This window comes from Denticeps clupeoides, chromosome 2 (assembly GCF_900700375.1).
Source record: "Denticeps clupeoides chromosome 2, fDenClu1.1, whole genome shotgun sequence".
Taxonomy (NCBI): Eukaryota; Metazoa; Chordata; class Actinopteri; order Clupeiformes; family Denticipitidae; genus Denticeps; species Denticeps clupeoides.
Window position 1 is genome coordinate 16,962,079 of NC_041708.1, and position 13,887 is coordinate 16,975,965.

The 13,887-nt window shown below is 43.8% G+C and overlaps 1 protein-coding gene across 6 annotated transcripts in view; it reads right to left on the reverse strand.

Moving 5' to 3' along the window:
* Window positions 1–1,705: 1,705 nt before the first annotated feature.
* wnk2 (WNK lysine deficient protein kinase 2) overlaps window positions 1,706–13,887 on the reverse strand; it is a 32,392-nt gene continuing 20,210 nt past the window's right edge. For 4 of the 6 annotated variants that reach the window (XM_028964880.1, XM_028964877.1, XM_028964876.1 and 1 more), the window contains 10 exons: window positions 12,994–13,835; window positions 12,716–12,773; window positions 12,570–12,631; window positions 11,869–12,491; window positions 11,082–11,314; window positions 6,370–6,582; window positions 6,045–6,143; window positions 4,859–4,903; window positions 4,067–4,323; window positions 1,706–2,979 (listed from right to left, as the gene is read on the reverse strand). In XM_028964880.1, the coding sequence (XP_028820713.1) occupies window positions 2,707–2,979; window positions 4,067–4,323; window positions 4,859–4,903; window positions 6,045–6,143; window positions 6,370–6,582; window positions 11,082–11,314; window positions 11,869–12,491; window positions 12,570–12,631; window positions 12,716–12,773; window positions 12,994–13,835 (2,705 nt within the window). In that variant the 3' untranslated portion in view covers window positions 1,706–2,706. Of the gene's footprint in view, window positions 2,980–4,066; window positions 4,324–4,858; window positions 4,904–6,044; window positions 6,144–6,369; window positions 6,583–11,081; window positions 11,315–11,868; window positions 12,492–12,569; window positions 12,632–12,715; window positions 12,774–12,993; window positions 13,836–13,887 lie in introns of those variants that run through there. The other 2 variants (XM_028964878.1, XM_028964882.1) reach the window with 2 other exon arrangements.

A 13,887-nucleotide genomic window follows, 5' to 3' on the forward strand; every position in this document is an offset into this window, starting at 1 on the left:
AATAATGCTTGCCATATTTAGATTTATGAGAAATGAAAAAGCAGTTTATTTCCAGCAGAAGTCCCTCCAGGTCCAAGAGTAAGTGGCAGATGATTGTGTTGCCCAGACCTGTAGTCCTCAGATATGACAGTGCCCAATCTGTTACCCATCTGTGTTTCACATAGTAAGCATTCATTAATGTAATAGCCTGGTTATAAGACGCTTGTTGCTTCCAGTATTATATGCATCATTAAATATTTGAACAACGATTGGTAGCGTCTGTGGATCTTTCACCTTCACCTCTCTCTCTCTCTCTCTCTCTCTCTCTCTCTCTCTCTCTCTCTCTATATATATATATATATATATATATATATATCCCCTAATACATTAGAATGTATTACTAAAGCCAAATGTTTCTAAATGTTTTCATCCTGCAGAGAGATGGGTTTCCTGTCATTTATTTTTGAAATAAATGTACTTCTTTCAATTGGATTATTTAGCTCATTTACATTCTGTGATAGTATGTTGTAGTGTTGATAGAGCATTTATTACTGACATACAAGAAAATAAACAATGGAACAAAACAAGATGAAGCAAAGAACTAGGAAACCAAGCATGAACTTGGGCTTCAAATATAAAAGGCACCATTAAACCTTTGGTGGTGGGGGGATCCTCTGATAATGGTTTGTATCAGCTAACAAAAACTGGTAGGAAGTATTTCAACAAAAAGTAGCTCCATCCTTCGGTAACAGTTTAGCTTTTCACAAATCTGCCTTTAGAATCTGTTCTTTTCTCTGTCATATTAGGTCCCCACCACCTCCCATGGTAGCACTTGAGCTATGGAGTCCACTCTTTTTGTTTCATGAGTGACTTCACCCACAGTAAATACACGTTTCCATAGGTTCTGTTTCCGTAGATAAAGGATGCAAAATTCTGGTACACCCTCCACTTAAGATGATATTCCCTTCAACAAAAACTAGTTTTATAATGTGAAGTCCTTATGCCTGACTTCTCGGTCTGAAATCCTTCTAATTACCATAGCCACAATGCAGAACATGCAGGGGCAAGTAATTTTTTTTTGGAGACATTTGCTTGGCTACTATTTGTGCATCTAGCGCCATCAGGGAAGTAAAAAAAATCGACAAATAAATGTAAGGGGTATTCACAAAATATATAGGGTGGTTTGTAAATGCAGGTTTATCGGTTTGTGAATAAATGTAACATTTGTGCATCACATAATTCACAAATGCATTTGTCAATGGTGTTACATTTGTCATAAAATATATTTGTGAATCTTGTTACATTTGTTGCTGAATCAAGAAATTTATTTGTGAATGTTGTGATATTTATTCATTTTGAAATCTTCATAAGTAATTTTCCCTGTGCTCAGAGAGAATATAAATTTATCCACTCCAACACATAAAAATTAGATATAGATTTAATTTGGCTTTTTGGCAACAATTTAACTGAGCCAGCCAGGTAATACTTAAGAGTCAACAGTGCTGTATTGATATCTACCTTGTCTTTTATAGGTTTGAGTGATATAAACCAATTCCATACCTGCTGAATGCCTGGGCAGTTCATGCACAAGAGATCATCAGATTTTAACACGTCCTCACAGGAAGGAGAAGGTTTAGCTCATTCGTTCTCAGATCAACTCTGGTGGGGTTCCTCACATGTTCTGCTTCCTTCAGGTCTTTTCACACATATAACAAATTTGACTTTGGCGATTCCAAAACATTAACTTTATTCTTAAACATTCTTTGGTAAAGCAGCTTGTGTATGGACTTGTTCATTTGCATGACCCACTTTTTCTTGAGATGAAGTTCAGATGCTAATTCAATGCCAACTTAAGGAACACAGTAACTATTTTATTGGTGTATGGTATAGGTAAAGGTGCATTAGCAAAGCTGTACAACTGTGACCATATCTGAGTCCTTTTATACAATCCATTACACTTCTGTACTTCAGTTACAGACATGCTGTACTTTACATATATTTTACAACAATGGGGTTTTTTCACCTAACTGTGCAAAAATTCTACTGCAGCTTTCTCTGTCACAGTGTATATACCCCTGTACATATTTAATACATTCTCTGTGTAACTATTTGTTCATGAAAATTTTGCAATGTGCTGGTATTAAATAGCATTTAACATACAGAGATGTAACTAGCTAGCAATATAGATCATATAATTAGTCATAGCTATTATTTACTGCAGATGAAAAAAAATTCAGAAAACCATGAATTGTCAGCAGATTGCTGCAGGTCTTGATCTGAAGCATTGTTCTGCCAGTCAAGGCACACCCACAGGATGCTTTGTTCAAGTGTAGCATTGGGTTATTGTATTTCACCAGTTTTCCATACTCTGTAAAGAACTTGTGATTAGAGTGAAGCTGGCAGGCTGAAGCAATTGGCACAGGTAACCTGGGAGGGAAGGCTTCACAGTGAAGGTGTATGGCTCTCTACACATCCCATCTACAGTACTGCATGGACGTCATCAGTTCACCCTATGTATTGTAAATACTTTGAATAGACAGATTGTTTATATACAACTAAGGCCTATGTACATACATTGAATCCCCAGAGCAATACTCATATTTACATTATTTTAGTATATACATAGCTACAGTACCTCCAGATGTGCAGGAAAGAGTATGCCACCTGATATAAATGTATATCACACACTTACTAGGCATGTGTGACTATAAACATTGTTAAGCAAACCTAACCCGACAGAGTTCGGGTTTTGGGGAAATTGTCCTTGCTGGGAGAGGCAGGAGTGGTCCATGGCGGGGACACAGTAGGAAAAACAAACACTCTGGAACTGAGAGGAGCTGTCAGATCTGTCAGCCGACATGAAGGAGAAGGAACTCCTTCTAAAATGTCATCTGGTCCAGCAAAACCATGACATAGCAGAGCAGAAGATTCTGCTTCAGCACTTGACTGGTGAGTGCCAATCAGTGGCCATGAGAGAAGCAGCTGGGATGCTTGAGTGGCCTAGAGGAGACAGAACAATGACTAAAGACACAAATATAGACAGGTGATAGATATGTGATATACCAAAACACACTTTGAACCATGTCACAGGCGAATAATGTTAATGTGGATGCAAAACATGTATCTGAATCAGTATCTGAGTCTTATATCCTAAATTCTTATACATAAATTCTAATACGCTGATGAGTTTGAGAGTGACAAGTGACAATGTGTTCAAAACAATATTATTTTATTGTCGTATTACAGATTAAGGCCCTGTCCACACAAAAATGCGTTTCTCTGAAATGGTGAAACGTCTGTCTGATCTGGCCTTGCGTCCACACAGAGATGCCGTTTCAGGTGCCCCAGAAAACGGGTTCAAGAGTGAATTTCTCTTTTTTGCGTCTCTGTGTGGAATGCAAAGCGTTATTTTTTTGTAAAAGCCCTGACGTATTACGTACGTTGTGTAACTCATCAGGGGACATACTGGGAAGGCAGAACCAAGTGATTCCTACAACATTGCACCAGCACCAGCCGAAGATTCAGCAATTTTTGCTCAGCGCAAAAAAATAGGCATGAACTTTGAATGTGGTGCACGCACAAGACTGTTGCAAATTTGTAGAAAGAAATGAGTTTCAGCTGAAAGTGGCTTTATTTTTATTTTATAATACGTCCCTGATGTATCAGCCCAAACTCCAACTTGACTATAACTCCGAACGTGTAAAACATTCAACAATGGCGGATAACACAATCATGGTTGTACTGCAGGTGCTGCTGAACCTCATAATACAACTACAGGAAATCCTCTCTAATGAAAAGACAAGGCTGGAGACATGTTCTGGCAGTTTAACACATCGCAGAACACACAGTAGATGGGAAACGAGATGCTAGAGCGGGGAGTTACAGCACGACTTACAGGTGGGGAGGGGGTTAAAACAGCATTCAGAACAGCATTGTGTGGACGTAGGTTTTATAGAAACTGAAAGCCTGTTTTATAGAAAAAAGTTGTTTTTTATGTGGACAGGGCCTAAATTACATGAAAATTATGCTTAAACTGGGGAGCATTCTGGGGATCATATTTACCCTAAATCCAAGGTCATTGACCCACCTCAATGTTCCTTAATCTCCTGCCTCTGCCTCTGTATGCATATGGACAGCTTCTTAAAATGAGTGAGTTTGAGCGTGGGTAGACCACTTTTTCTCTCTCCCAGTCAGCCAGCAACCAGTGGAGGTCATCTGTGAAAGTGCCTGTGTTGTTGCTGTTGTTGGTCTGGGCATGAACAAGCCCCATCACTGGCTGATGTGGAGGTGGTGTGGACCCTGCTGCATGGGCCTGATTCGAGGCTCCTGAGGTTGTTCCAGATCCTAGAAAATCACAAACACATGACATTATTCTGCTGATCATAGTTACAAAAGGTCAGCTGTTTCTAAAATGTTTTCCTACAATATACAGTTATTAAAAAATGCAAACGTTCATATGAATCTATGAAGGTTGTAGATGGTGGTGGTAGTACAAACCAGCGTTATAAAAGCTCTTAACTCTTAATGAGTTCAAACCCCACTTACTACCATTGTGTCCCTGAGCACTTAACCCTGACTGTCTCCAGCTGGACTGTCCCTCTAACCCTGACTGTAAAACACAAACTGAAGGATTCACAAACCGCACATATTTTGCATCTTAGAGATCAGTAACTGATAAATTGATATTTAATAACAATGCTACAAACAATGTTGGAGATTTCTTGCTAAAGGATTTTTTTCAGAACTCAACCCTTCATAGTCTGAAATAGTAGAAATAATAATAATACAAATACAAACGGACCAATAATACATTCAGAATGATTCTTATACTAAGCTGTTCAATAGACCTTCAATATTAAATGATAAAAAAGATAGTTACTGCTACCACGCTCTTTCCCAAGACAGAGGCGTTTCAGAGTTGACCCTAAAAGTGATAAGAATAATTTTATAATTAGCACAGTCCCATCAACCAAACACACACACACACACACACACACACAAACAACAAACACACTGTACATTAACATGCTCAAAGCTGCTTCACTAGCGCACTGCCAATGTTTGTTACATCACATCATGTAATCACATGCATGCAATTACAACAATTTTCATGGTGTTAGATAAGACGTAGCAAATGGATCAAGTTCACTAATGTCACATCTTCAAGATGTACAGAAACAAGGCGTGTCTGTCTACTAGTTATCTGTAACCAACCACCCAATTACATGGCGTGTAATTATTTGTGACCCCAAAAGATAAACTTTTCAAAAAATTAAAAAGGTAAGGAGAGTATAGACATGATTTGCTCTCACACACCCTCCTTCCTCATTCTGAAAAATTTAAACCCCCTGCAGTCAATAAGTCACACGCCCAGATGTAGCACAGCGTCCATCTCCTCCATTTCTCCTCCGTGTTCTAATGGATGACCTAGTGAACGTGATATTAGTGAACAACCCTCACAGGCTACATCTTATACAGTAGCGCATCCAAAAATAATCCCCCGTAATGTTAGCTCCACACCAACAATAACTCTTTCTCACGTTAAAAAAGAGCACAGCGATGTGTAGCTATGCTTAATACACAGACTCATGCATGCAGAGTGTACCAAAATGGAAGCAGCAGAGCACGGATAAGGTTTCTCAACAGTTTTTGTATGGTGCAGCTCAGTTAACTTGTGGGATGGAATAACCCCACCTCACCCCCAAATCTCCTTAACCTCCCTGTTCATTTTTGATTTCCTGTCTGATGGATTCAGGAGTTGTGAGGTGAATGAAAATGTGAGATGAGCAGCTACTATATAAATGTCAGACACGTTCAGGAAACTGTCTGTGTTCCTGTGTCAGGGTGGGACTTTACTGCCAAGCACCATAACCATGCAGGACACAAACAGATTCTTTTATTGTTCAACAGCAGCAGTGTGAGGTGATGCTGGGTGTGAGAGGGAAAGATAAGAATGAGAATCAGGGATGGCCACCAAGCAGGGAAGATAAGAGGTGAAGAGAAGAAAGTGGTGCAAAGCAAGAGAGACAGACAGAAAGAGATGGTGGAGACAAAGAGATACAAACAGATGGACAGAGAAACGGGCCCACTGAGGAATCTAGCTCTTGGTTTGCTACTGCCTTTACAGGTGACCCTCTCAGATGCTTGGTGATAAGATGGCCAGCCTGTGAAGATCATCAGAAACAGGGAACAGGAAAAAGAGATGTAGGGTACTCAAGAGCAGCACCAGGAGTTGATCAACAATCAATAGTTCAAAACCTGCAAGGATCCAGTTTTAAACATCACCATTTCATTTCAGAAATGTCTAGAATATGTGTAAGTGTAAAAATGCAGTCTTGAAATCAGCTGTAGTCTTTGTTGCATAAAGGGAAAGGAATGCAGAGAGATCACCTTGGGCTGGCCCTGCCTGCATCCCTGGTCCTTCACCCTGTTGTCCGGTGTAGATGTTATCGGAGGACAAAGAGCCTTTGAGAGAGCAGGGCTGCTGGGTTTGGACCGGTTCTGAAATGGAGCTGGGCACAGGGCCAGTGTCTGAAACCCCTCCTCTGTCAGACAGAACCAGTCCTTTGGCTGGAGATCCATTCAAACTTGGAACCGGGTCACCTTTGTTTAAATACAGAAGCATATGCTGTTGACCAGTGTGGTATCCTGGGGCACAAACTTCATGATCCACCACACACTCACATGCCTTTATTCCATTACACACGTGATCCTGCTTTCAAACATTTCAAATACCCTTCATGTTGTCAATTTCACTACTACTAAACTGAGATCTCTGATTTGATCATGTAGAGGAATATTCTACATTACAGTAAGACATTTACAGTGGGGCAAAAAAGGATTTGGCAGCCACTGTTTGTGCAAGTTGTCCTACTTAAAAAGATAGAAAGGTACATTTCAACCGTGAGAGAAAAATGCAGGAAATAACATTGTATAATTCAATAAGGAACTTATTTGTATAATGGTGCAGAAAATAAGTATTTGGCAAAAATTCAACTCAATACTTTATAATGTAACCTTGGCTGCCAATGACAGAGGTCAAGCGTTTCCTGTAGGTCTTTACCAGTTCTGCACACACTTCCATGCAGATCATCTCAAGAGCTGATATTTTGGGACATATGTTCCCATCCCTGGACATATGTTCTCTATTGGACTGAGATCTGGAGACTAGCTAACCCACTCCAGAACCTTGTAATGTTATTTTATGTAGCCACTCCTTCATTGCCCAGGTAGTGTGTTTGGAGTCATTGTCATGCTGGAAGATCCAGCCACATTTCATTTTCGGTGCTCTCACTGATGGAAGAGAATCTCATGATACAGAGCCCCATTCATCCTTTCCTTAACATGGATCAGTCATCCTGTCCCCTTTGCAGAAAAGCACCCCCAAAAGGATCATGTTTCCCCCCATGCTTCGCAGTGGGTATGGTGTTCTTGGGATGCAACTCATCATTCTTCCCCTTCCAAATACGAGTTCTATATTGGTCTCATCTGACCTCTGGATCATCCAGATGGTCTCTGGCTAATTTTAGACAGGCCTGGACACGTGCTGGCATAAGCAGGGGGACCTTTTGAGCGCTGCAGGATTTTAATCCATGACGACGTAGTGTTACTAATAGTAAACATTGCTACTGTGGGTCCCATCTCTCTTAAGGTCATTGACCAGTTCCCCCCAGGTCAAGGGGGCTCCATGCAGTTGATCGCTTCTCACTGAGCTGCTTGACTATTTCCTCATCCCAGGCTTGTGCAGGTGTGCAATCTTGTCTTTGGTATCCTTAGACAGTTCTCTGGTCTTGGCCATTGTGAAGTTTGGAGTCTGACTGTTTGAAGGTGTGGACAAGTGTCTTTTATACAGATAATGGGTTCAAACAGGTAAGATCAATGCAGGTAATGAGTAAAGGATTGTGTCACAGCCTGGATACAACCTCCAGCCCACTAGAGGGAGCAAGATCAGCCAGGGAGACTGCGTCCCGGAAGCCAAAGTGAGGGGGTTTAGCATCCAGAATAGAAGTCAGTAGGCCAGGTGGGACACTGCCCGCTCATTGGCTACCTCTCTTCATTATACTTTTGACCTTGCTTTTCTATAACGACATTTTTGGGGCAGAAGTGGCCTAGCGGTTAAGGAAGCGGATCCATAATCAGAAGGTTGCCGGTTCAAATCCCGATCCACCAAGGTGCCACTGAGGTGCCACTGAGCAAAGCACCGTCCCCACACACTGCTCCCCGGGCGCCTGTCATGGCTGCCCACTGCTCAGGGTGATGGGTTAAATGCAAAGGACAAATTTCGCTGTGTGCACCGTGTGCTGTGCTGCTGTGTATCACAAGTGACAATCACTTCACTTTATTTGCCTGCCCTCAGCTTTGAGTTTGCCTGTCTCCTTTTGCAACAACGATATCTGTATGCTGCTTCCTGCAGCATACCCCACCTTTGCCCAACCTTCCTGCCACCCAGAGCCAAGCAACAGTGTCCGCCTGTGCCACCCAAGACACCCCCCAGCCGACCAACTCTGCTGGGCCATTCTCAAACCAGCGTCTTCCTGTTCTCCCCTGCCCCGGCCCACTCCAGCCTCCTCCCCTGGCCTCCTTTCCCACCGTTCCACACAGAGCCAGAGTTCCCCTCCTGCTGCGCTGTGGCGCATCCTCTGTCCCCCTCCCATTTCCACTCACCTTCTACCTCCCTCCCTCAGACCAAGCACGTCCAGTCCTCCTCCCAAGCTCCTCCAGTGCCCACTCCCTGTGCAACGACTTATTCCCCTGCTCCAAGCATGTCTGCGAGTGCGTCCCCAAACTCGCACAATGACAGATAGAAGAGCTTCTTAAAGAAGTAACAAGTGTGTGAAGGCCAGAATTCTTGCTTGTTTGTAGCTGCTAAATACTTATTTTATGCACCATATACAATTTTTTTTTTAATCATACAATGTGATTTCAATTTTTTTTTTATTCTGTCTATGACAGTTGAATTTAACCTATGATGAAAATTACATACCACTCTCATCTTGAGGGTCAACTTGCACAATCAGTGGCTGCCAAATACTTTTTTGCTCTACTGTACATTTACAGCATTAGAGAGACCAGAGAGACTTAAAATTAGTAGTTACAGGGACAGTCCCCCTGGAGACACTCAGAGTTGCTCAAGTGTAAGTCAAGTGTCTTGCTTAGGAACACAATGGTAGTAAGTGGGGTTTAAACCTGTGACTTTGTGGTCTTCTGGTTGAGTGTGTTACACACTAGACCAGTACCACTGTGTGGGTACTCATAGTGGCTACTGCCAGTACTACCACTGAACTGTACTAGCATCAGGCCACAGAACTTTTCTGGGGAACAGATATGAAACTTGTACCCTGTTTTTATAAAAAGACAGTATTTCTGCCTAACAAAGTGGGCCGTATTTTCATCTTTGACGCACTGCATTCTTGAAGTCGGGAATGTGTAAAGGACAAAATGCAAGCTTTTTGCACCAGGCTGAGCATAGTGGCAAGAAGCTCTGGATGCTGGAAATTCCCCATAGCCAAGAAGAGCATGTTACTTAGAATTCATTTAATTAGAAAGGGACAATTAACTGAGATTTTATTAAGGCCCAGACCCAAAATGGTTACAAGTCAATTGCATAAACCTGAACTTCACTCTTCCCTCCCACATTTTTGCCAAGTTGCATGTCCCATGATTCATATCATATATAGTTTTCACAGTGGTCCCTGTATAACTCAAACTAAACGAGGAGACAAAACGTAATTTACCCAGAAACCATGCCCACATCCATAGACATCCAGTCAAGCATTTTCAAACATCTGTAGACAAATATCAAATATCACTGTCACAGTTCCCATGCCACCGCCACACCTGCGGGGGCACGTGGCCAACCCCAGGGACGTCCACCCCGGAAGTAGGTGTCTCGTATAAAGGACCGGCCGCCATGCTTGTTGTTGCTCGCTCATAATTCAAGGTTCGTCCTGATTTTTGCTGCTAAGCCATTTCCCTACTTTTTTCCTTCTGACCCCATTTTGATTCACAGATTACGCCCTTTGCCTTGCCTTCATCTGATCTCATTGTGAAACTAGATGAAAGTTTCCAACCAAACACACTCTTCTGCCTGTTCCCTTTGTCCACCAGACCCTGCTGTGAATGACCCATTTCTGTCGACAATGAGTATGCTACCACGCTGTGCCACATGACCAAAGTAGAGACTTTTTACTTTTCCCCGCCCCGAACATGTTTTACAAATACAAGTTCATGCCATTCGGCCTCTCTAACAGCCCAATGGCATTCCAGGCTTTAGTCAATAATGAGCTTGATCTTCTCACCCGATTATCAGACTCATGTCACGCACCTCCATCAGGTTCTTACTGGAGCCCCACCTCTTCATAAACACGAGAAGTACGTCTGCTCTCATGCTTGAACTCAATGATACCAACCAAACATCCCCATTTTCTGCCTGCTACCTTTGTCTCCCAGACCTTTCAGTGAATGATTAATTTCTGTCGACCTCGAGACCATGCGACAGCTGCCTCCTCCATGGCCTCCCTTCCTGCTTCAGCTCACCTCATTGCTTCACACACCGATCCAAACGAGACTGTTCAGCCAGCGCTAGTCCTTTGGCTTCTCCCATCTCCTTCACGATGTCTGCATGTGTGCCTCCCAAGCCAGGCTGTGACATACTGGCACTCAAAAAGAGTTTTGTCCCCACCGCCATCATAATGATGAACAAACCCCGCATTAACCACAAAGTCAAGGGATCAGGCCCCACTTACTATCATTGTGTCCTTGAGCAAGTTACTCCAGATACTGTCCCTGTAACTGATAAATGCCTTAATGCAAACATTCTGGGGAGGCTTTGAAATATATGTTATATGTAATGTCTTAATAAGTTTTATGTGTGTCATCCAGTATTTATCTACGGAACATGTAAGGACCATTAACCCAATTTCTATTCATCACTTAAATGTCTGGCAATGTCAAATTGTTGGACAATTGAACTCTATTGAGTATTGATTAATAGCAAACGTAAAAGGATTGTGTTAAGAAGACACATTTTTAGTCAGTTGCTAGGATGCACAAAGTTTGGTTCAACTGACTATCCAATGAAGTCAAAGCCCTGCCATACTCACATGCTTTAGTAGAGTCCATGCTTTTCGTGGTGACACTCCTCAGTTGCTGTACTAGCGGGCTGAGGAGCTTTCCAGCCTTAAGCTTGTGCTTGCTGGTCCTACGGCGACGTCCTGGCGGGGGCACAGTGGCATTGAAGCCCATTGAAGGGGGCACAGGTTTACCCAGCCGGTGATAGAGCAGCTCAATTTCTCCTCTCTGGTGGGCCTGAAGATCTGAGATCTCCTTCATATGTCTGGGGATGGAAGGGTGGTTAAGAAGGATTATGGTCATTACTAGCTAGTGTGCAAGGTATAAGTGCCAAAAAGCTCAGACATTAGGGGTGTGTTATATGTATAGTCTATGATAAAATCGTACTTTTTACGAACACAGTGAACACAGTGATGGCACACAAAAAGTCAGATTTAGAAGTTATGTGATTAGTGATATATCGTCTAGTTATCAATGTCTTTAATTATTTATTTTTTTGCCAGCATCGTACACCCTTAAACACACATCTACACGCACACACACACACAGGCATAGCAGGTTCCTGCTGCACACATGCTTCACACAATGGTTTATGAATAATTGCTGTTCCTATATATTTTTAAGTTTATATTTAAGGCATCAATCAGGCCTGATGATTTTCCATGGTGAGGAATTTGTGAAAATACAATGTCAGGTGACCTCCACCCACTCCAGAGCAGAGGAATGGAGAAGGCGTGTAGGCGTGTCTGCGCAGAACCTTGAAACTACACACACACATGCAAACACACACAAATACAAGCAGACACTTCCTGCCCTTACTTCTCCCTCAGCCTCTGCAGCTCCTTCTTGATGTCTGCATCCTCCATCTCTGAATCATTGTCACTGCTGACATAGGAAGACTGGTGGGTGGAGCCATAAGCCCCACCGCCCACCTGTCGGCAGGGCGAATCAGAGCTCTGCACACTGCTACTGCGGCCAGAGCGCCGCAGGAAGGCCACTGCTCTCTTCATGAGGTCACTTCCCCTGCGCTCTGAGCGCCCGCGGTGACTCGGGGTGGATGAACCCAGCTTGGCAGGGCTGCTCTCTGCCCCAGAATCAGAAGACAGGAAGCGGGCATGCACGGTGACGTCCACAGGTACAGCTGTGTGTGCTCGTGGCATGGAGCTGCGTTTGGCTGCCAGCACGGGTGCATCCAAGTAGAAGTCAGGCGGGGCTGAATAGCGGGAGGCTGAGCGATTGCTGTGCTTCTGTCTTGTCTCCTCATCCTCAGCGGCCACCACCGAGAAACGATCTGTGACGGAGAAGCCCCTATAGACTCCGTGGGCATCATCAGCCAGTGGAAAACGCTCCCTGAAATGGCTACCAGGGTGTGCTGGAGACCCAGTGCTACTCCAGCTCCTTTGCTTATGCTCTGACATGATGTCTGGGGGTCCCACTATCATCTGCAGAAAAGCATAGTTGCAGCATGGTTTCAGCATCTGGTCACATGTGAACATGTGATCTTAATTCAAAATTTCTACCTTAAATCGACTTTTGGACCCAGAGCAGGAGATGGAATGAGACATCATATGTCTCCTACACACTGAAACACATGATCCACATTTAATGAGCCTCAGGTTTTTATATTCACTAAGCAGGAAAGAAAGGATAAACATGCCCAACGTACCACTGTCAGCAGGATCGCTGTGAACACACAAACTGTCCATCCGCTCAGGGATCTGAGGCTGAGGAATAAGAAAAATGCTTCGTTAACAAGCACAGGATGGTCTGAAAGCATTATTTTAAAGTGATGGTTGATTGTGGATTTCTAAAGGCATCTGAATTTTGATAATTTAACAGGCTAATTTAACAGGTTATGTCATTTAAGAAATGGTAATAAGAAATAGTATAATTGATAATCAATATGTATCAGCATTTTATTTGATAGCACCACAGTGGTATTACCAGCTGCTCTCCGGCCCTCAGTCTGCTGTCACCGTAAGGACCTGGGGTGCTTGTTCCTGAGCCGCCCACAGCGCTCTCAGGTCCCGGAGGAGACTGGACATACTCTGTGCCTGAGCCGGGTGTTTCAGCAGTGCTGCCTGATGGGTACATAGGAGCGTATTCCTGGTAAAGTAGGTTCCTTAGTTTCTCATCCAGTGTCTTGATTGTACTGTCCACAAACCCCACTCGACCCCGCCCTCCTTCACCGTCAGACTCATACACGACAGAAGACGAGCCATGCTGTGAGGGGGCAGGGCTCTGTGGAAGGGAGGGTGCCTTTGCCCCTCCCACATTGCCAAAAGGCTGCTGTAACACCACAGGGACATGGCCTCTGTCCATTTGAAGTGACAGGGCTTCTCGTGCCGACCCTGGGTCTGTAGCTGGAGCTGAGGACGGGGTGAGAGATGAGGCACTGCTCACATCCAGAGAAAGGGGCATCACAAGAGGGCAGCAGGGCACCTCCTCCACCATGGAGGCGGTGCAGGCCAGTTCAGCCACCTGCTGTGCAGCATTCATTGGCGAAAGAGATGTCAGATGGCCACTAAGCTGGACTTCGTCCACGGACAGGGAGCTTCGCAGGCCCGGAGGTGGCTGGGCCTGGAGAGCAGCGACAGCAGCTTCAAGACCTTCCTCCAGGTGGAGGTATGGAGGCACTGGCTGACTTATCAGACTGGGGACTGAAGCCAGAGGGGCGAAATCTGAGGGGATGTGGGTGAAGTCTGACAGAAATAGGGGCAGTGGACTGCAGAGAGTCGGTCCTTCGCTTCCTGCAGATGGCGGGGCTGACGTGGATGCCTCAGAATCTGGGAAAAACATGGCTACATCATCAGGTAATACTCTAAATTACCTCAAGGG